Genomic DNA, 24,150 nt, shown 5'->3' on the forward strand with positions numbered 1-24,150 from the left:
GTCTTCATCCTCAGATGTTCTACTGAGATGTCTTTGATAGACTTGAAGGAGGTTTGGTTAAGGTGCTAAGCACTGAGTTCAATTTTCCTGTATGAATCTGTGTACCTGGAGGCAATCTTTGACTGAAGCTCTCTTAAGAAATCTTCTGATATTTGGCTATGCGGTTGGCCATCCGTGGACAGGTCAAAAGGTAGGGCCTTGAACCGAAAATGTTCTTTTCAATACAAAAACAAAGGAATCTTTGATCGCCTGGAAAAATGGGTAAATGTAGCCATGCTTCTGTAAGGTCCACAGATGTTAGAAACTTTTCCAGCTGTAACACTTCTGCTATTGATGTGACAATCCCATCCAAAAGTGTCTGAGTTTGACAAAACAATTGATGAACTTAAAGTCTGGTACTGCTGTCCATTTTTCTTTGGAATGATGAAGATTGAGTAGACCCCTGTTCCATGATCTGACTTGAGTACCCGTTTGGCTGCATCAATCTCCATTAGGTGATTTGTGGCTTTCAATGTCCTGCCTCTTTTTTCTCAGTTTTTGGGTAGGTGGGATAGTAGAAAGTGTTCCAGTGAGAGAGTGATGAACTCTATGGTATAATCTTTGGAAATGATGTACATGGTCCAGACATCGCCTGCTGATTGTAGTCACTGATCCCAAAGCCACTGATTCCACCAGAGTCACATCTGAGTCATGCTGTAGAATTCTTGGGCTCTTGGTTGGATTTGTTCTCAAAATTCCCATATTTACAATCAGACCCTTATATACCAGTTCATTTCTTTTAAGTGTATGAAGCAAAATGGGAAGAGTTACTGAAGAATCTCCTAACAAAGACGCAATGCTAGACTGACTGTTGCTATAATCCCATAAAGTTAAGTCTAACAATCTCAGTACAGTTTCTTAAAAAACAACAACACCTTTATCACTTGGACCATATAATAAACTCTTAAGGTGTTCCTCTGGGTAACGAAGAAAGCTCCTTCATCATGAATGCACTTTTTTCTCATGGAGGACTAGGTCAAGGATGTTAGTTTCCAAAAGTATTAATGAGGCCACTGAGAAAATGCATGGCCTTTGCAGCTCTTCTGCTAAAGCAACAAGCCAAGAAAACTCAGTGATGATTTATTAGCTTGTCCTCAAAGAGATCAATAGGTGGATGGTTATAGATGCATGGAAGCCTGTTGAAAACAGAGCCCTGGTACAAATTAATATATGCTGTCGAGCTACAGGTACTTCTTTGGCATGGCAGCCATTTCAGAATCAAGGGTGACTAATGCACACAATACTATTCTTGAATCAAAAGTGTGATCAAGAGGATACTAATAATGGCAGAAGATGTCACGACATGTAATGCCTATTAGCATAATGAATGATAAATAAGATAGCTTTTATAAAGGGCAAAGGATGGGAAACCATCTGCTAAAAAAGGTGAAAAAAATCCTGAAATAAATGATATATTCTCAATTGGGAACAATCAAGCAGAATTTTCACATCTCTGTTGGCTGGAAGAAATGCACCACTTTTAATTTATATTCTAAAGTGGTAACAACACAACCATGGTTTGCCAGCATCGCCCACACCTATATCTTTCTATTTCTCTCAAAAATTCAAGTTTAACTTAAAAAGGAAGGTTTTTGTCCTCATGCTTGTATAGAACAAGTTTCAAAATATAATAAATTAATTAAGCACTGAAAACAAGGCAAATAAAAATGTGCTACAGAATTATTGTGAATGGTTATCTAATTGTATTCATGATTACATAAGGAAGAGAAATACTGAAAGACATTTCAGTTCTGACCTGTAGAGTCCCACCCAAAGAGGGGGCAAAAGGGCTTGAGGGAGTAGTGCACCCTCGTGCCAGCACATTTGCCCTCCACAGGGCACTTACCCTGGCAAAGAGGCAAAATTGCCGATGTCTCCCAGTGCTGGAATGCAGCATGGGACACTGCACTAGCATCTCAACACCTCTGCCATTGCCACAGCGGGGTTGTTTCAGTGGCATGGCCAGGGGAGGAGCCAACATTAGTCAGCTTCCTCCTGACCATTCTCCAGGTTACACCAGCAGTGGGAAATTTGGACTTTTCAGCCCCATAGAGGCTTCTCAGCAGCTGGGAGGCTGTTTTGTTTTGCAAGCCTCCCTGCACTGCTGGGAAGACTCTTTGGGAATGGAAGGGTCCCAGTGCCATGGCCACCCAATTGGATGGGGCTGCCCATCTTGCAAAACACAAATGTATCATTTAGCACATTACAAATCAAGGGTGACTAATGTACACAATACTATTCTTGCATCAAAAGTGTGATCAAGAGGATACTAATAATGGCCCCTCCCCTTCTCTTCCCTCCCTTGCATGCCACCCCTCACTTCCTCCCCTTTCTTACATGCCACCCTTTCCTTCCCTTCCCTCTGCTAGGGTGGGTGGGCCATGTCCAGGTGCCGGGCCCCCTCCCCACCCCTTCCCTCCCTTGAATGCCACGCCTCACTCCCTCCCCTCTCTTACAGACTGATGTGTCTGGTTCACAGTGAGTATTCCTTAAACAATATATATCACTATTCATGATGAAGAAAAAATGTATATGCACTTCAGGACTAGAAGAATCTTCTTTTAGAAAGTTTGAGACCTGCCTGACGGAAAGGCAGAATAGATATTTTTAAACTATAACAACAGCTTCCTTAAAAAAAAACGTTCTGCATTTATTTGTCAGAGTAGAACCACTTGTTTTGTGGTACTGATATTGTGGTGATTTGACTGTGGTTTTTAGATGCTTAATATTAAATCTTTGTTGAAATCTGACAGCACCATTCAGTCATGCAGTACAGGGAGGGAAAAGAAGCTTTTTGTCATTATGCCTGCAATTCTACACACACTTACTAGGGAGTAAGTTTCATTTTTCAGCTTGCCCCAATGGTCTACAAAATTGCTCATCCTAGTATACAAAGTGTTAATACTGTCAGTACAGGGCTCAGAAATCAGAGAAGTTTCTCACCTGAGATGCTCTGGGGAAATTTTTCAATTCATGCAGAGTTTTCAATCCACACACACTTCTCCTTCAAGCAGGCACATCCATCTTGAATTCATAGAACAAACTAACTAGGTTGTCATACCTGCCCTTGAGTAGGGTCAAACTAGATGTGACAGAGATCACAATTTCATCAGTCTTTCAGAGTGAAATTAGAGTTTTGCACAACCCAGATTTGGATCAGGGCCATACAGGAGAGTTGACTTCACCCTTCCATCCCCATGTAGTTTTGCTAACACCCCCTCCCCATTATTAGTCCTTCAAAGGAGAAAAATAGATATCATTTGTTTTCCTTTAAAGGGATGTAACAGCATGAGGATGAGATGTTGGTTAATATTAACAAAACCAGCTAAGGATAGAAAGATTAAACCCTCTTATCTTTCCATGCAGTTGAGAGGAACCTTTAAATTGTGTGGGGTAAATCTAAGTATGCATCTCCCATCTTCTTATCTATTTTGAGCTTTTGTTGCAAAAATAGTGTTTGGCTACTGGAGTCATCCATATTACAGAAGATTTAAATACCACATGGAAGGAAAATATTCACCTAACCAGCATGACCAAAAGAATACACAAAATGGTGTTGATTAAGTTCTGATAGATTTACTTTACAATACACCTACGTACCACACCTAAAATAGAAAAAATAAAACGAGACCTATACAGTCAATTGAAGAAGAATTTGAGTGTATACCCTTCCTTTCTGTCCTGTAAGGAGTCTCAAATCGACTTACAAACTTATTTCCCTTCCTCTCCCCACAACAGACACCTTGTGAGGTAGGTGGGGCTGAGAGAGTTCTGAATGTGGCTAGCCCAAGGTCACCCAGCAGGCATCATGTGGAGGAATGAGAAACAAATGCAGTTCACCAGATAAGAGTCCGCCTCTCCTGTGGAGGAGTGGGGAATCAAACACAGTTCTCCAGATTAGAGTTCACCACTCTTAACCACTGCACCATCACATCATGTATTACTATTTTGAAAATAATAAATCAGTACAGAAGGAACCTTTGTTAACCAGCATTCAAAGGGAATGGTGTTTGCTAGTTAATCAAATGTGCCAGATACTCAAGCTTACTGTTCTGCCCAGCCTCCTACTGAAAGGAATCCTAAAAGACTAAATCCCACCCTGCAGAGGAGGCTGTGGCAATAGCCTCCACATCTGGTGGCATCCTTCCCCCTAAAGCTATGGAGCCATCCTGCACTTCAGACAGATGAGCAGGTCTTGTACACAGGGACCCTTCAGTAGACCTAGTTCTTAACAATTTGAAACTGGCTGAAGGAAAAGGAGCACCCAAGGATGATGTCAGCTGGCAGCATTTTGTATGAAAAGCTGACAGTGGCTGGAGGCATCAAGGTGGTAGCTTGAGAAGCAAGAAAATATAGGAATAAGGCGACTAGAGGGGTGGAGCTTATCCTCTGGGTAACACCACCCTGAGGGAAAAAGGTATTGAGGTTGCAGCAGCTAATTCAACAAAAGTGTCGATCCAGTAGCTGCAGCAGTGAAACAGACAAATTATGATGGGGATTATTAGGAAAGGAACTGAAAATAAAATAGCCAATATTATAATGTGCCTATATAGATCTATAGTGTGACCACCTTTGGAAAATTGTGTCCAGTTCTGGGCACTGTATCTCAAAAAGAATATCAATCATAGAGCTGGAAAAAAGTACAGAAAAGGGCAACCAAAATGGTTAGAGGGTCAGAGCACCTTCCCTATGAAGAAAGACTGAAGAGTCTGGGAGTTTTTATTTTAGAAAAGAGATGACCAAGGGAACCTCCAAGTTCAGAGACAGTAAACCTCAGAATACCAGCACCAGTAGAATCTAGTAGAGTAGAGTAGAGTAGAGTAGAGTAGAGTAGAGTAGAGTAGAGTAGAGTAGAGTAGAGTAGACTTTATTTACAGTCAATGACCAAATACGTACCAGCACCAGTAGGTGACATCAGGGGAAGGCCTCAGCCTCTGTGCCCTGTTACTGGACCTCCAGAGGAACTAGTTGACCACAGAGTGAGACAGGATGTTGACTGAGATAGGCCATTGTTCTGATCCAGCAGGGTTAGTCTTATATTCTTATGCTAGTTAATAGAGCAGTCTGGATAATAAAACCTTTTTTGGACATGCACATGCATACACAGGCACATACACAGGTTTTTTTTTTTAATTCATGGATTTATTTCAAAAGACTTGGAGAGGAACTGCTAGAAAGATCACTGCATTCTGTCCCTTGCAATTTAAAATCCACAGGATGGGGAACAAAAAAGTGAAAATCTGCTGAGAGAAAGGATTATACAGAGAAGAAAGGCTAGAGACAAAAGGGGTATGGAAAAGGATAAACTCTGAAGGTCAAAGTGGCAAAAGCACAGGTGCCTGACTAACACGCTGGAGCAGCCCTCTGGGGCACAGACACAGGCAAACACGTTGGAGCAAATTGGAAAGCCATAAAAGTCTATTACAGAAAATCAAACAGCAGCCAGCATGACAGCCATTAGCTTGAAATGAATACATGGGAACTTAATGAGGTCTGTCGAGGCCAGCTTGGTGAATTAAGTTGCCAATTCTAGAAGGATTCCCCCTTTCCTTACGGACTTGAAAGCATCAGCACTGCCTCGTTAGAGTTGGACAAGTGAGTTGCACAGGTAAAATAGATAATTACTTGTAAAACAGGATTAAATGAAGGAGAGAGATCCTGTCCCTGCAAACACAAACACAAACACGTACACACACACACTCCTCCCTGTTCTGACATCCAAGCAAATGTCCAAGCAAATGTCCAGAGATGCAATTATGGGGCATGACAAGTACTGAAGACTAGCAGGCTACCCTCCTCATGTTGTTTTACTGAGATATCTCCAAGCCCAGTTTCAGCACAGAACTGAAGACACTTTATGCACTTAAGTACTACTAAACTGCTACTTGTTCTTTCCACAGCTGCCAATAATTCATTTCACAAATGCCAGTCAACTAAACTTTCAGCCAATTAAATATTGATTGATTACATGTGAATGAATTTTTATAGTGCTAAAATCTCAACACCTTTTGGCAATAAGGACATGTAATGTACTTTTCAATTTAATAAATCAAATTACCCCCCACTATTAAAAGGAAAGACTATTTGCAATTTTCTCTCTGTTTTTTTATATTAACACACCAAAACCACACCTTAAAAAAACGTAGATATGCCTTGAACTTAAAGGGTCACTGATTATTTTTTTTCCTCACTGGAAGTTCACCCATCGTTGACTTCCTGTTGTGAGCAGACTGAGCTAGACATGAGTGAAGAACTCGGAATCACCTTCAGATTTATTATTATTTATATAGTTCCATATCTGCGCATACCACTTGACAGAACAATCATTTAGTTGATTGATATATCACTTAAACATTGCAGTCTAACTTTGCTCCATTCTGTTAAGATCCTGAAGCTAAGCTGTGATTAGCTGCAACAGCTTTTGGGAGCACAACTGTAGAAGTCTGTGGCAACCACCTCCAGGGTGGAACTGGAGATCTCTGAAATTGCAAGTGAGTTCCAGACAAAAGAGATCAGTTGCTTCAGAGAAAACGGCTGCTTTGGAGGTTCCTCTCCCCAAGTTCCAATCTCCAAGAACTTTCCAGTCCTCAGCTAGCAACCCCACGAGGGAAGGCAGGATTTCTGCCCACCCATGTCACAGACACAAGCCAAATCAGGCTCCCACAGATTTAGAATGATGTTCCTCACAGCTGCTGTGCAGTTGTGGGGTGAGTCTGGTCCAACCCCAGCTTGTTTAAAAATATGGTGTAGTTTGGCCCTAAGAGCGTCCTCTCAAGGAACTGAGGAGATTGACCAAGGGTTTCTGGGTTTTTTTTAAGGCAAGGTGAATTTCATCTTGGATATTAGGCAGAGAAGCACAGCACATAATCTATGAAATTTAAGTGAAATTAAACTACATTGAGTTTTATCATTACTGCAAACAGCCAATCTAGCCAGTCATATAATTGAGTTTTATCATTGCGGGTAGAGGTGTGGCCCTTCTTGCTCGTTAACACAGTTCCCAGAAAATACGACAGACAACATATGTAGTGTGGGAAAAAACTGGCCATAGCCCAAATTTATTAACTGACAGCACAGGAAAACAAAATTGGCGCAGCATGGGAGGTGATCCAGGCATCTGGGCAGCCCTAGAGTTGTCTCCCAGAGTAAGCCGATTCCTCCAGCCCGCCTGCTGGAGGAATGTAACAAGCGGGAGATTGAAGTGAGACATTCCAGACCGGCCAAGTGCCCATGACTGGAGCCCCCTCTCCAACCCCCGTCAGGGGCGCAAGCTTCTTAGCCCCCCAAGGGGCGTTCCAACCGTGTGCTTGCTCCACCCCTGCCTCTTAAGGAGGTGTAATAAGCAGGGGAGCTCCCCCAGCTCCCCTTGCCAGGGGATCACCCCCCATGCGCAACCCGCAAAGGCTATGACAATAATTTAATCTTAAAAAACTTCCAAAAACAGGGATCGGGTGGGTGGGAAAGTCCCTCGACGTCCTGCGGCAGAGTGGGCCCTGAGCCACGAGGCAGGGCCTTTTAAAGGCTCTGCCCTGGGCCCACTCTGATGATCGCGGCTCCCGCTGATCTCGCCGAGCGAGCACGCCACTTTCGGGCAGCCCGGCCCCTCCGCTGGCGCCAGGAAGTTGGCCGGATGCTCGCCGGTGCCTTTCTTCATGCGCGGATTGGCCGCGCATGCGCAGACCCGGCCAGAAGTTTGTCGCCAGGCCCCCCAATCCCTCCCGCAATGGCGGCCGCGTTTCAGGCGCGGCCGCTCTTTACTGCAAACAGCCAATCTAGCCAGTCATTCCCTTTTGCTAGTGGTGGAGAGTGGAGAATCTGAAGTGCATTCTGACATCCATCCTTGGATCCAGGTTCAGAACCTTTTGTGTGCATACAGTTGGCCTATCAGTTCTCACGTGTTCAGCTTCTGAGGGCAATTCTAAAATTGTTAATTTATCTTGCACACCAATGTTATACATGCTTCAACCATCCATTCCAGTTTATTAAAGTTTCATTTTTCTCTAGGTTTAATTTCTGTTCGTCTGACTGCCTCTTCAGGATGTCAGTTTGACAGTACCAAATTCTCTTGCTCTGAATCTACTAACACACACCAAGGTAGTTGCTGCAGCACACAGCTTTCCACAACATTTTCTTTCATTCACCCAAAAAGTGCAGTGCCTCTTCCAGCCCTGAACAATTTACATTCCCCAATCAAACCCACTTGATAAGACAGTGTTATGCATATTTTAAATCAATATTTTAGGAGGCAAGTTTATTTCACATTCCATTTATTCATGCTGATTTTTTTTTCTGATGTTCCAGCTGCCAAACAACAGCCATAAATCTGAATAGCCTTCCCCTACTGCTCTACCCTTTTGCTGGAACTGCTGCAACCAAGAGGATTATTCATGTCAAGGCAAGACAAAGAAAAAACTGCTTTCAGTGCCTACAAATATTGCTAATTAGTAGTCTGTGCAAAGGCGTATTTGCAAAATACAGCTGTCTGTTCCCTCATCCACTTTCCACCTCAGTCTATCCACTGCATTTCCATGTTGTCTGGTATTTTTAAAAAGGGGGTGAAAAAACTTAGCAATGTTGAGCCAGTGGCTGTTTTTCAGCATTAGCAATATTGGGGGGAAGCTCTACTTTACAGGGTAAGTTTGCTAAACTGCATACAACAAAAACTCATCTTGATTCGTTTGAAAGTCACAGTATTACGTAAGTTGAATGCCAGGAAATCGAAACTAGGGACTGGATGGGAAAGCAATTCACACACAAGCTGTGGCCAGGAAGTTTATTTTAGAAAGTAGGAAGAAGTGGTAAGCAAGTGTGATCAAGGAGATATTATGAAAGGCATAATCTTTCAGGGTCAAATGAGATGCAGTCAGGACAGCATGCATTTCTTTTCACATGTATACTGTAAGTTCCCCCTTATGGTGAAAACAGAGCAGATGCATGAATAATTGCCCCGTCATATATTAGCAGGAATGCTAAAGCTCAGTTAGATATTGTTGTGTTTCTTTACTAGAATGCCCTTTAACATTCTGCCAGTACTCTAAGCTTAGTTTTAAATTTGAGTGAAATGTTATACTGGCATCCTGTTTTTACCAGACCTGGATGGCCCAGTATAACATTTCATCCACATTTTAACACTAAGCTTAGCGTTAGTGTTAAATAAGATCAAGCTGGCCCAGGCTAGCTTGATCTTATCAGAAGCTAAGCAGGGTTGGTCCTGGCTAGTAATTGAATGGGAGACCACTGAGGAATCCAGAGTCATGATGCAGAGGTGGGCACCATTCATTGTATGGCTACTTTGTTGCATTCATTTTGTGCTCAGGAATTTTGTGCTCATTCCTGTGCTCAGGAATAAAGAGAAGCAACACATTTGTTAAAACACTAATATCCTGTCTATACCACCACCCAAAAAAGGTACAAGCAGGCTTCCAAAAATATACACCTGGCCTGTATTAAACATGATCTAAAATTAACCAGTAATAAACCATCAACACACTTCAAATTGAACCATATACACTTGTCAATAAGACCATGGCCATTTCTGCATGGGCCAGTAAACGCCGGGGAAAGGCAGGTTATATAAACCCACCCTCGCCTTGGCCCCTTCCTACAGATGGCTGTCCCATTGACAGCATTGGCCAGGGTGCATGCCTTTGCACAAAGGTGTATCGTTTTTGTTTTTCCCTGCCGGCTTTTTTCCCCTGCCTGCCTGCAAAGTGCAGGGCCGACCCCCCCCCCCCCAGTACAGCCTGTTTCCTCTACATGGCTCCGCAGATAAGAGTCGGGGAAGGGGTTTTCGAGAATCACGTTATGTGCGATTCTCTTGTTTTAACCCAACTCACAGCAATGGCTGTTTGCTTGGCTGCAGCTGCGAGCCGGGTTAAAACAAAAGAATTGCATATAACATGATTCTTGAAAAACCCGGGCTGGGGAGGGAAACGCTGAGTGGATCCACATTAGGATTGGGACCTGTGAGAAATCCCCCCCCCAAATTTTTGTACTGGTGTTATCCCAGTTTATTTGGCCAGTGTGGAAAGGGACCATGTCCAGTTGTCAGTCCCTCCAACCCAAGCCCAACATTTTATTCAGTAAAAGCCCCATGCTTTCACGCACCATCTAAAAATCTAAAGGGAAAGTTCCCACCTCAGGTCTTCCAAGAAGCTGTTCCACAGGGATAGGAGCACAGCTGAAAAAAGCTGACATGCATCAGTTCAACTGTCCCTTGCTGACTCAGCTAAAAGCCTATACTGGATCCAGAATTACTGATAAAGAAGCAAGTTAAAGCAGCTGGCAAAAAAATGCATCTTGTGCATTCTCTTCTTCACACTTCTGCGAAATTCCAGAAGTTTTTCCAACGACAAGTGAATTTATTTTCTAAGAACCATGAAATAAAGCAGAATTCTTCAATTGAGGTTTAAGGAACAATTTCAGCAATAAAATCAAATGAATAAATAAAAGCAAAACTGAAGCTTGCCACTATGAACTTATCCAGATACTTAAAAATATCACTACAAATGAATCATGCAAAATGTCCATGGGGTTTCTGCATCTTGTTTGCTAGTCCAGTTAAGAAGAACCTGAAAAGACCTTGTGATAATATACTAATAAAGCAAATCTGAAGGAACTCATACACCAAAACATACAAACATTTACTGAGATAAATAATTTTAATAATTTTTTTCCTGCATTTTAGTTCCTGTAATCTCAAATAGAAAAAGGCATCCTGGCCTCTGTTCCTGAGAATCCAGACTCTAAAATCTGTAGTTTTTTAGAGTTGTCCACTATGGCCATTTCCCCACTGAGAAATTTAAGATGGATACAACCAGGTTTCAAAAGAAACAGCACCTTTTCATCATGGTTTCTCCCTCCCCACTGCAGCACATATTTAGTGAAGACCTCGATGTCTATCATGTTTTCAAGCAATGCAGTACTCCCCACAAATGCGCAATCTGCTCAGCGGCTCTGTTCTTTCTCATTCTGATTGGCTGTTGTGTTGTGTTGGGGTGTTTTAAAAAAAATTGCACAGCTACGACACTATGTAGATGTATAGATGGAATTTCCCTGCCTATGCAGGGAGCAGCTTTCTTCTGATTGGCTGTTGTGTTGGAGCGGGAACAATAGATGTTTTTCACACACAGCTACATTTACGCGCGACTTCAACATTTTCTAAACTCTTTACCCATGCAGTTTCATTGGCACGAAAGTCTAATTTCTGTTTACAATTTACAGTTGGCACACAAGTCAAAACACGTTTCCATGTAGCCACGTTTCAACATAGCCACAACGAAACAAAAAAAGGGTGGTGCGTGCTTTGCACTCTGATTGGCTAAAAGGCTCCATGTCACTCCCTATGGCAGGAAAATAAATCTAGATTCTGTTCCCTGAACATCCCCACCGATCTGGCCGGTGCATGTCTTTTAAAGCGGTGCACTTCCATGCAGGTTTCTAAAAAAAACCTGTGACAAAGGGGAGAGCGCGCACCAGAACCAGGATGAATCCTTGGTCGGCAGTTAAGCAGTGGGGAGTTCTTGCTGAAACCTTAATATTTCATGTGAGTATCACATGATTAATTGACTTTGGGGGATCGACCTATCTCTTCTTTAGTATGTACAATTTCTGTTGGCAAAGGGCCAGGTTAGTGTTTGTTCTGAGCATGTATTGCAGGGAGTAAAGCTGAGCCACCTTTAATAATCTAGAAATACACATTATTACAGTAGGAATGGCTCATTACTAAGCTGACTGTTTGGCATCCTACTGTAACGGCTTTGATCCTTTGCTCTACCTTTTACAAGTTGGTATGGATCCCACATTAGTCTGCCTATGATAAAATTGGCCAAGAAGTTGAGTTTCCTCTATATTCCATCTGTTTTAATATGACATGGATTATCCAAAATTTTCCTCTGAGATTGACTTTGGGTTGGAAGCAGCATATTTCATCTTCTGTTATTTGGAATAGCTTTGCTTTTTAAAGTTTGTGATTTGGACTCAGCGAGAGGCTTGTAATGGCCATGAACTGATACTAACGTAAGTTCTTTTGATAAATAAGTGATTTAAAAATGTTTGTCTGTGAGCTCAGACTAGACTAGAGGGGCTTTGAAGGTGCTAAAACATTCTCTAATGTCTTGGATTCTGTTATAGAAATTTATGATAGTCCACAGCTGCTTGTTGCCAAAGTGTTTTGTCTTGGCCTGACTGCAGACCATGTTTGCCTGGTAAATTTAAATTATGCTAGTAGAAGTAACAGTTTAAGAATTAGGGCCAGATCAGACATCAGATCAGAGGGGATATTCGATCACATTCAATGAGAACACACATATGGCTGGGCTGGGCTGTCATTCCAATGAACATGATGCCATTCAATCTGGCAACAAGTAACGCATCAAACCCCAGTTTAAAGGGGAATGCCTGCCCTACTACAGACAAGACAAGAAGCAGGAGAAATGAGTAATAACAGCAAACATGCCCTGAAACAAAGGTTGAGCAGTGAATGCTACTTCTGATCATGATAAGCTCCCTATGCATAATGGGCTTAAGTCTAGTCAAAGAGCATTTGATGTGTAGAATAGAGATCCCCTTGTCTCCACCTTTTTAAAATCAATGACTTACTTTCAAATGCTAAAGCCTTCTCAGATATTTATCATATTTTTATCCTGCACTTCCTCCAAGGAGTTGAAGGCAATGTAACATGGTTTTCCTCTCCTCATTCACTATCTTCACAACAGCACTGCGAGGTGGATTAGGCTAAGGTAGACTGGTGTCACCCTGTCAACCCAAGCGGAGGAGATTTGAACTTGAGTCTTCCCAGTTCTAGTCTAACACATGAAACAATATTACAACCTTATTTACAATATATAGGTGAAGTGAACTGATAAGTGACTCTTTCCTTCGGGGCATACCTGGGAACTACAGTTGGGGGAGGAATTCTAGGGGCACTTCATTTAACTGCATTTCTCGTTACAATTATATTATTACAGTTATACTGGCAAAGAGAGAAAAAAATACAAGTTTATTTGCATGGATATGTCCCTACCGAGTAATACTCCATTTAGAAAGTAACCAGAGGAGCTTTTCTCAATGCACATCAAATGAAGCAAAACTCCTTTCCTTCACAGTAACTTTTCTGAAAGAAGTAAGAGCTCTCCAAAGGAAAAAAAGGGAATTCCTACCTCAGGAATGCGGACACTATATGGCTGATTGTGAAACCTTGGTGCATTGTCGTTCACATCCCCAACTTGGATATTCACTGAACCCTTGATCACCTATGAAGCAAATGACAAAAATAGATTTCAGTCATCCAAATTAAGGACATCTGTACTTTATTGAAGAGTCAAGAAGCAAGCAGGCACCAAGAAACACATTAGTAAGCACCATGTTGGGGATCATTGTCCCAATAGTAAAGAAATCACCAAGAGGGTTTGCCTGGGATAGGAACTTCACAGATTGGATACCACAGCAGAAAGAGGAGGCATCCAGTCTGTAGAAAATGGAAGTTTCCATTTTAAAAAGAGCACTAGGTGGAGGATAAGTTACTTTGGCAGAATGCATGTGCTGTTTTTATCTTCAGTAGCACACGTCTTGTGTATAATCATAAGGGAGGGGCTGTGTTACACTGATTCAGTGAAATTGCAACTTCTTATTACTTAGCTATCTTGAGTCCAGGAGATAAAGTGGGATATAAATATTTTACGTGAGCAAGCAAAAACAGGGTAAGCCTCAAATACAATAAAACGGTATTAATAAGCACAATCTAAATGTCAAACCATTAATAAGAAAAAGAAACAATCAGAGACCCTGCCCCAAATTTCCCGCTCTATGATACAATAAGCTTTCAAGGGCTTGAGTAAACTAATTTCTCTTTAACAAGCTCCAACTTCTCTCTTGGCATTCTACCCTTTTTGGAGCATGTCTCCTCCACCATAGGCTGCTTTGAAGCAGAACAGTATAAAGATTCCCCTGTCTTAATGGAAGTGGCCCAGTTAACATAATAGGGGCCAGTCACTTCACAGCTATATATAGTAATGATATACTTGGTGGGATACATAGAAACCAGTACCATATTCCATCCATTACTTTTAAGTAATTGGGGCGGGGTGGGTGGGGAGATATGCTTCCATACCATATACTATTGGTCTCAAACAACATATGCCTCAAATATATGTGTTTCCCCTAAGACAATCATAATCCCATATCAGCAGGAGCTCTCCTTCAAGAAACTGTGATCGCCACCTCACAGAGAACACTGTCCAAATCAGCTCTATCAATTTTCAATTGTGGAACAAATGTCACACTTACCCCTTGGCTGTCACTGACAGAAAATTCAACTGTGAATTCTGACTTGGTCTGAAAAGAGAAGAAAGATATAATTAGAGATGCCACAATGGTAATCTGTTGATAGAAGGCTTTGGCCTTGAGCCGAATATAATTACATGCTTTTGCAGACTAAAAGAAGTAGGAAGGTGTTCCAGAAATAACTGCACAAACCCAGCGCAAGATTGCAATGCCAGTACACTCTTGCTTGGATATCAAGAGAAGGAGGTCAACTACATCTAGACTGGTAATATTTTGAGGAGAATACAAAAGGTCCATAAACATTAGAAAAAGGAAATTAAGAGTTTTCTGAATTATACAACTTTTAGAATTTCATACACATGCAACACTTCGTGTTTTTAAAGAACATTAGATGGTCTCTTCTGGGTCCTCCTCACTCTCACTTCAAAAGAGATAAAGTAAAGTAGAAGATGACAGGAAGACAGACCATCTTCAGGGACGGCATGGCACCCCAACTCTGAAATAATTTCCCCTGATATATTCAGGATGCAACTTAATTAATTTTAGGGTCAATCATAATTCCTTCATTGCCCAGAGTTTTTAGTAAACTTTTCATGATTGATCTTTGATGCTGCTGTTTTATGACATTACTGCTGAAATTTTGATCTCATCTGGCTTGGGTGTGTGTGTGTAATCTGTATGGCTGTTTGTTCTATTGCTTTTGGTTGCTTTCATCTGTTCATTAACCTTGGTTTTCATGTATGGTGACTGTGGCCCTTCAGATTGTGAAAGCAACTTATATGAGGGAGAGAGGCTACTGAGAAAGATACAGGATGTGGCAAGCTTGTACAATGGACTATTCTATTTTTGTTGGTCTTAGGTATGCATGGCTTCAGCTTTGGGATTTTGATATAGACCAACACTGTTATCTAATTTTATCTTATTTATTTAACCTTTTAAAGTATTGATAAACAAATTACTTAACAATTAAGCCATCAAACATTCATTTGTAACACTTTGATTATTTTTATAACTACATATAGTCAAATAATAGTTTTCAATAAAAAAAATCTGGCCACCACCCTTACCACCAGCACTTTCTCTCATATACCTATGCAGCTGCTTTCATTTTAAGTTGATTATACTTTTGTGCCACTTTTTGGTTCACTAGCCACTTATATACAACCAGTCAGCCTTGTCCCAAACTATCCCCCTTTTTGCTCAGTCTCTCATCTGACAGCATAATCCTCAGTCAAGAGATTGGGGGAGGGGGTTGTCTTTCAATAGCTTCCCATTTCCTTCACTGCTCCTTCTGTGGATCATTTCATCTCCAGCCTCCACCTTCACTTCCTCAACTCCCTCAGCTCAACTGTTTTTCCAACTGTCATTCTTCCTGTCTTATCACTCAGCTTTCTAGAATTCTATTTCCATAACAACCAAAACCTTGCTTTCTTCTATGGGCCCATTGTCTGTATACATTCTCCTCCATAGTTCCAACTTGAGAGAAAAGGACCTCAAAGGGACACCATGATGGACACACTCGATGAGCAGGTGGAAGACTGGAACGCCCGGCTTTCCGATGCCATCGAGACTGTTGCCCCCCGGCGTCCTCTGCGTCCCCGTTCACGGCTGGCTCAAGTGGTATGCGAGAGCTTCACGTCATGAAGCGGGGAGCTCAGGCGGCTAAGGCGGTGGAAATCACAAATTAACCAGCTTCTTGGCGAACATCCTATAGAGGCGTTTATGAAGGCCTATGAGATGGCGGCGAAGAAGCGAGAAACCCTCTTCTCATCATAACGCTAGCTCTGCGCCAGCACAATTATTTCGTTTACTCCGGACTATCCCCTCCTCACCTGCAGGTTCTACTAATTTTCAATTGGCTATTAGCTGTAGAGGCATTCATGAGCTTCTTGCAGATGAAATGCATCGCTCGCCAGGACTTTCCTGCTGTGTTGAATACAATTAGTGAACTAGAACCATACGTCTTCTGGCCCTTGTTTGTAGTTTCCTGCTCTCTGAAGCCAGTGTCGACCAAGGATCACAATATTGGAACCTTACCTACCTGTCCTCTGGATCCATGCCCTCCTGAAGCAGCCAAAAGAAGCCTGCCAGGGGAGATTCACGACCCACCTGTTGAAAGTCATCAATGAAACCCTTGAGCAAAGGAGTCTTTCGAGTGGGTTGGAAGGAGGCGGTGGTCCGCTTACTCTTAAAAGACCATTTAGATCAGGAGATCTGGCCAATTACCGCCCGTCTCGAATCTTTCGTTTCTGGGAAGGTGGTGAAAGTGGTGTTGGAGCAGCTTCAGGGCTTCCTGGAGACACACAGGCTTTCGATCCCTTCCAGTCGGCTTCGTGCTGGGCATGGGGTGGAGACTGCTAATGGCATACATCACAGACAGCTCCGCGTTCAACTTGACCAAAGGCGGATCGAGCTGCTGGTATTATTAGATCTCACATGGCGTTTGATATGAATTAGATCGATCTTTGGCCCACCGCCTGGCGCTTCGAATGCAGGGGCACTGTCCTTCAGTGGATTGTCGTTCCTTCCGGGACGAATCAGCAAGTGTGGTGTGGGGATCAGGCCTCCCAGAGGTGCCGCTTCGTGCGGTGTGCCTCAGGGAGCATATCGCTATTATTTAATATCTATATCACGACCTTGCTCAGTTGGTCTTGGAGCTTTTGGGCTGATCTGTCACCAATCACGCTGATGACACTCAGCTCGATCTGTATCGATGGAGGAGCAGTCACTGCCCGCGGCTCTACAGCATTGTTTGGGCGGTTGCTGGTTAGTTGCAAAGAGCAGGTTAAAACTGAATCCATCGAAGGCGAGGAGATCACGCTGGCTGGGCGCGATTGAAGTTTTCAGCCGCCCGGTGGGGAGGGCTATGGTAACCAACCTCCTCTGTCCGCAGCCTGGGGGGTCCACCTGGATTCGTCTCTTTCAATGGAGACCCAGGTGGCCCATGTAACCCAGGTTAGATTCTTCCAGCATCGCCGACAGGCCGGTTGGCCCCTTCCTCTCCCCAGGCAGACCTTGCCACTGTGATCCAAATGCAACAGTACTCCCAGAGTTAGACTATTGCTTCCGGCTCTATCGCGGGCCTTCCCTTCGTCCACCAATCCGGAGTGAAACTGAATTACCCAGCTTATGCGGCGGCGGTGTGCTCACAGGTGGTGCGCTTTAAGAACATTCAACCTGTGTTCATTAAACTTTGCATTGGCTCGGTTGAGTTCGGATCATTCATAAGGTATGGGTACTTACCTTTAAAGGCCTTCGCAGCGGCCTGGGACAGCCAGTACGCCGGGACGATCTCACCCCATGTCCCTTCATCCTCGTTCGGCCAGAACCAACTTGCTGGTGGTCCCCAGCCCCTCGATGATGCGGCTGGCCTCTACCCAGAGCCAGGGCTTTACAACCCTGGCCCATAGATGGAACACTTACCACCAGCTGTCGAACCTCGCGGGATCTTGGAAGTTCCGCCAGGGCCGCAAACCGTATTATTGCGGTTTGGAGAGGGCGGCGTGATAATAGCCCTCCTTTTTCCCTTTTACATCTGGGCCATGAATTTTATGGGACGCTCTCTGGGTTTGTTTTTTCCAGGGTGGGTTTATTATATTGTATGAAGTTTTATGCTGGACGCCGCTGTAAATTTGTTTCATTCGCTGTTTTAACTGGGTTTTAATGTGATGGTTTGGTTTTATGATGTTCACCGCCCAGAGCCCTTCGGGGGAGGGGCGGTATATAAAATTGATTATAAATAAATAAATAAATAAATAAAGGTGTCCTTCCTCTGAAGGGAAAAGCAGCTATTCAACTGAGCCTGTGAGAGTACTGCTTCTGCATCCAATCACCCTGCAGAGAAGGAGAATGTGATGCTGGAGGGAAGCACAGCGTGAGTTTAGTTCAGATCTGCTTCTTGGAGAGTGCCGTGATAGTTTCTGGGTCTATCTCAACAAAAGACCAGTTAATTTGAAGGGTAGTTCTATGTGGTAGATTAGCACAATGGTTTAACTCTACCACTTGAGAAGAATAGAGTACTAATTGTTAGACCTGCCTTTGGTATGAACAGACATTGTACCCTAGTCTGACTTTGTGGAATGTGGGTGGAATCCTGTGGGTGTGAAAGAATCCAACCTAGGTCGATTCCCCACTTCAAAAATAAAAGTAGATACAAACCAGTTTGGTAAGATTCAGGATCTTTTGAATACAGTTTCATGGTCCCCACTGCAGCTTCTGCCCCCTTGTTCCCAGAAACGCAGCAGCCATGCAGGATTCCCCACTGTTGGTGGATCAAACACACAATCTGCTCAGGGGCTATCCTGATTGGCTGCTGCGTTGTGCTGGGGTGGGATTTTTTAAACTTTCAAACTGATGGATTCACATCTGCGCGAGCATGTGCAGAACGACTCTACGCGGAGATGAAGAAACGGGCCGTTAAAACAAAGCCCTGTTTCTGCGCACCTCCATGTACTCGGTTCCATGTGGATACGACATGTAGTGCTGCTTTGTTTTGCCTTCTACTCAGTCAACCAGTCAAAACCGGTCCCATGTTGCTTCGTATCCACATGGATCTCCGGGCCGCAAAATTAAAAAAGGGCTGCGTGTGCATCATGCACAGCCCACTGCATCCTGATTGGATTGGAGGCTCCACGTCACTCGCAAGGGCGGGCAATTCGAATCTGGATTCACACACACACACACACACAGAGAGAGAGAGAGAGAGAGAGAGAGAGAGAGAGAGAGAGAGAGAGAGAGAGAGAGAGAGAGAGAGAGAGAGAGAGAGAGCTTCCCTACCGCTTCAGATTGACCATGCATTTTTCGAAAAGGTCTACTTTCTTCCAGGTTCTAAAATAACACGTGCTGGGGGGGGGGGGGGGCACCAGAAACAGGATGAATGCGCGTTCGGCACTGGTGTAGTGGGTAACTCTGCTGGAAACCTGGATATTTGGAGTGACGAGCATGCATCTAATCGACCCTAGTGAAACCTGTTTGTACCTGTTAGTATTAGTTAAAATCACAAGAGGGTCTGTGGGTTATCCCAATTGGCAAAAAAGGTCTGTCACGGATACAAATTTATGAAGTTTCCAACTTTTGATGAAGGGCCTAGCAGCATTTATCTCAGCAATAAAACAGTTTGAGCTGGGGGCTGTGGCTCAGTGGTAGAGCATCTACTTTGCATGTAGAATGTCACAGTTCAGTCCCCAGCATCTCGGCTGAAGGTGTGCAAAAAAATGAGGGTGGGAGGGGGAAACTTGGATTCATGTATATTTGCCCTCAACATTTTCAAGATTCTTGAATATTCCCAAATCCTCATACTACTATCATTTGGGAGGGGGCTCCCCCCAGAAATCCTCCCGAATTATCTCCATTTTAGTCTATGAGAAATGTTTCTGGGGCTCTGTGTGTGTTGTTTAAGGTAGAGCCCCCAAATTTTCAACATAGCTTCAATTAATTCTCCTTACAAGAACCCCCAAAGTTTCGCAAAGATTGTGTCAGAGGGTTCAATTTACTGGCCCCAAATGGGGACCCAATAAAGTCAGACACCTGATTCAATCTGTATCAAACTTGGGGACTCCTGAATGGAGATTCACTGGAAGCTAATGCTGGATTTTTGATGCTTCTACCTTCAAAAACATCCACTTCTCTGAGAGCCCTGGAAAGATTCCCTATAGAGAAGCAGAAGGGAATTTAAACTTTAAAGCGCTGCAGAGTTTGGCACAAATGTGCTGAAGCAGTCTTTTTCTCTTTCCAAAGGGGTTTCTACTTCTATTGCCAGCAATTCTGAAATGATCCCGGGAAAAAGGTCAATTTTTTTCTTCTTTTTTCAAGATTGGGTATGTTGGCTATAGTTTAAAAAGCATTTTTCCAGTCCAGTTTTACTGAATGCACACTTTAATCTCCACTTTAAAGGATGGGGTAGTAGGTTATGAGAAAGACTCCTTCCAGAGACCCTGGAGGGCCACTTGCCAGTCTAAGTAGACAGTACTGACTTTGATCAACAAATGGTCTGATTCAGTGTAAGGCAGCTTCATGTGTCCAAGCTGAACACCTGATTCCTCAAAAGGCCTGGATCCACCAACAATTCCCACATCAATTTGGCCAATGAATTCCATTCTACTAAGTGTCTCACAAAATATCGCAAATGAAAATCAAATGAATTTCTGAACATTCGTTTGCAGTTCACCATATTTGCTTGAGTTGATAGATTTCTTTAGAGGCTACAAACCAGCAATTTCCCTTCTCTTTTGCCTTGAAAACCATGTGCCTTAGAGGGGTTTTTGAAGATAGTTTACCATAGCACGTCCTTTCTTCCATGAACCCTCAGGCAATGAAATCTGAGAAGGGCCTGCCTGGGATTTTATGCCTAAGGGCAATGCCTGGAGCTAGTTTGTGAAAGCTGGACGCCAAGGATAAAGGAGACATCATTCATTTGTCTCACGAAGGCACAATGGTCTGTTCCACACAGCCACACAGCCTTCTTCCCAAGACATTTTTGGGACGCTTTATTTTCACTCAAGGTGTCTTTTTTGGGGAATGCTTCAAAGCGCACCTTTCCCCCCTAAGCCGCCTGAAAGACAGAATGCAAAGCTCAGGAGGTGTCCTGCTTTTCCAGCCTGACCAGCTGCACACAAAATGTCAGGTTCAAGTTGAGAGGGTGAAACTGACCAGAGGGCAAAACAGTCAGGAGGGAAACTGTTTTCCCCTCTGACACCTTTGCTGTCCGGAAAGAACACCAGAAGCTGACTCTTTTTAAGACATCTCTTGGAAGTCTCATTTTGGGTGTGTGGAGTGAAACGAGGCAGTCGTCTTAAAGATGTCCCACAGATGTCTTTTTGTGCTGTGTGGAACAATCCTCTGTCATTCTTCCATTATCTCTGATTCCCCTCTCTCCTCCCCCCTTTACCCAGTGAAACAAGAAAGAAAAAAGTGATCAGAGACACCTGAAAGAATAAGTCTGTTGAACATGACAAGCTAGGACAGAGATTAGTGATACAAACAGCATGGTCTCTGGACTACTTTATGATCTGTAGAATATTCCACTCTGCACCTTACTGTTCTACCAAGTAAATTTTTGCTTTAAAATGTATAGAGCATCCTGTCCTTTGTCAAAGCTACATGGTCCCTCTAAACTATTTTAATCTATTCCTCTGTGTCATTTTTATGCATTTTATGTCACTTTCCTCACACTCGTTGCCTTATATTGAGTCCTGACCTCCCTTTCCCTGATTTTCAATTCATCTTCTATTACTATTGTTTTTCATTCTGCTCTTGTGTTCCACCTTATCTCACATTTAGCTTCCAAATCACACCTGCCTCTGCCTCCTCCATACTCATTCTTTTGTACAATAATACACTTTGCTTACCCTGACTTCCTTCTGACTGTCTGCTTCATATGTACAAGCACCATACATATGAGAAGTAAATGACTGAATTAAAGAAACCATCTTGTTCTTTTTACCACTCAAGGTGCATTCATATACATGCACACTGATGCTAACAGCCCAAGATACCTCAAAGTGCTGATGAACATTCTGTTTCTTTTCTCATATCTTTTCCCACAACCCAAATTTTCCATCAGCCCCAAACTGTTCCTTTTCATTTGGGTGCTGTGTGGTTTCTGGGCTGTATGGCCGTGTTCTAGCAGCATTCTCTCCTGACATTTTGCCTGCATCTGTGGCTGGCATCTTCAGAGGATCTGTTCCTTTTCACACCGTATCCAGTACTTTCACCCTTTGCAGCTACATAATAGTACAGCACAGTGGAGAACAGTATGGGCTATAAACTGGGACATTTCCTAGTACAAAACAGTTCAGGGTTGGGAAACACCTGGAGATTTTTGGAGTGGACGGCAGGGTTTGTAGAGGGGAGAGTTCCTATATGGGGTATAATCAGTTGTTAAAATGATGCTTGTAAACAACCAGTTGTTAACTTATTTAAATCCCACCATCAGAACCAGTTGTTAAGTTATTTGAATCCCACCACTGGGTATAATGCCATAGAGTCCACATTTCCAGTGCAGTCATTTTCTCCAGGTGAACTGATCTCTGTTGCCTGGAGATCAGCTGTAATCCCAGAAGATTTCCAGCCACTGCTTAAAGGCTGGTAACCCTAAGGAACAGCCAAAGGCAAGTCACTATTCTTTCAGCCTCACCTCCATATCTAAAACAAGGGAACAACTATATTGTCCTACTTGGGAAAACTTTTGTAAGAATTCATTTGTGAGGCTCTTGTGGGTTTTCTGGGCTGTGTGGCCATGGCCTGATAGTTTTAGCTTTGAACGTTTCATCAGTATCTATGGCTGGCATCTTCAGAGATATGTCACAGGCGGAGCTACCACAGGTTGGGGATGGGGGACAAATGCCCCAGGTGCAGGCACAAGGGGGTGCAGAATCACTTTCCCCACCCCTCCCTTCAGGCAGCCTCCGTGGTCCAGAGCAGCCTCCACGGCCCAGAGAAGGCTGCTCTTTCAACTTTAAAAAAGTGAGGCATGTTTGGGGGAGGAGACAAGGGGGATGCAGGTGCCATTTTGCCCCGGGTACCATTTTTCCTTCCTAAGGCACAGCAGTTAAATGGCCACAGAGAGAAACACATCTCATCATGACATGCCTCTAAGCCACTCTGAGCCTGGCCACTACGTCAGAACAGGATATTAAATCCAATAAAATAAATAAAAATAAAATAAAACATCGTGATTTTCACCTATTCCACTGCAGATATCCTTTTTTGCCATCTATGCTGTACCTGAGGGTTTGCTGACTCCCAGGAACAAAACTGGAGCCCGCCACATTGGCTGTAGTGGGAGGGGAAAACTGGCAACTGATGGAGGGTTAGATACATGCCATCATGTACAGTGACGTAGGTATAGAATTTTAGGGGGGGGATGAGGCCACGCCACCACCACCCCTGTGGGCGTGGCCACACCTCCCCAAGCCATGCCCCTGGCCTCAGTGCTTATAAAAGAAGCTCTCCAAGGCCAGGGACAGCAGACTCCCCTGTCCACCCGCCCCCTCCCCACCGGCTGGTCTCCCAGCTGGTAGCCAGCAGTCCCTTCTCCCTCCCCTCCAGGCAGAGGGGTAGCTAGGGAAAATGGAACCCGGTGCAAAATCTGAGGTTTGCACCATCCCCCATGGGCGGCTGCTGTGATGCTGGAATCCACCTCCAAACAGCATCACTTTCAATGGTGTTTAAATTAGGGAGCCCAGATTCTCCTTTTAAATCCATCTTAAAGGGGGAATCTGGGGTCCCCAGTTAAAACAACATTGAACATGATGCTGTTTGGGGGTGGATTACCTCCCACTCTGAAGCAGCATCACTTTCAATGTTTAATCTGGAGACCTCAGATTCTCCCTTTAAATCCATGCCGAAGGGGGTGGGTTTAAAAGGAGAATCTGGGAAAATTTGGGGGGTGCCTGCTGTCAGGGGTACAATTGTTAAGCTAGCAGCACCAAACTTTCAGGGTATCTTTAGGAGACTCTCCTGATGATACCACCCATGTTTGGTGAAGTTTGGTATAGGGCAGTGGTGGCGAACCTTTGGCACTCCAGATGTTATGGACTACAATTCCCATCAGCCCCAATTGGCCATGCTGGCAGAGGCTGTTGGGAATTGTAGTTCATAATGTCTGGAGTGCCAAAGGTTCGCCACCACGGGTATAGGGGGTCCAAAGTTATGGACCCTCAAAGGTGTAGCCTCATCTTCTATTAGCTCCCATTGGAAACAATGGGGGATGGGGCACCCCCTTTGGGAGTTCATAGCTTTGGACCCCCTGGACCAAACTTCACAAAACCTGGGTGGTATCAGTAAGAGACTATCCTGATGATACCACCTAGGTTTAGTGAAGTTTTA

General features: G+C 43.6%; 1 protein-coding gene across 1 annotated transcript in view; it reads right to left on the bottom strand.

Moving 5' to 3' along the window:
* CDH23 (cadherin related 23) overlaps positions 1-24,150 on the bottom strand; it is a 612,421-nt gene that overhangs the window by 460,855 nt on the left and 127,416 nt on the right. Inside the window, exons 5-6 of the mRNA XM_048505079.1 lie at positions 14,326-14,373; positions 13,200-13,292 (exon numbers count right to left, since the gene is read on the bottom strand). Of these exons, the coding sequence (XP_048361036.1) occupies positions 13,200-13,292; positions 14,326-14,373 (141 nt within the window). The remainder of the gene's footprint in view (positions 1-13,199; positions 13,293-14,325; positions 14,374-24,150) is intronic.

The sequence above is a fragment of the Sphaerodactylus townsendi genome, linkage group LG08, assembly GCF_021028975.2.
Source record: "Sphaerodactylus townsendi isolate TG3544 linkage group LG08, MPM_Stown_v2.3, whole genome shotgun sequence".
NCBI classification, from domain to species: Eukaryota; Metazoa; Chordata; class Lepidosauria; order Squamata; family Sphaerodactylidae; genus Sphaerodactylus; species Sphaerodactylus townsendi.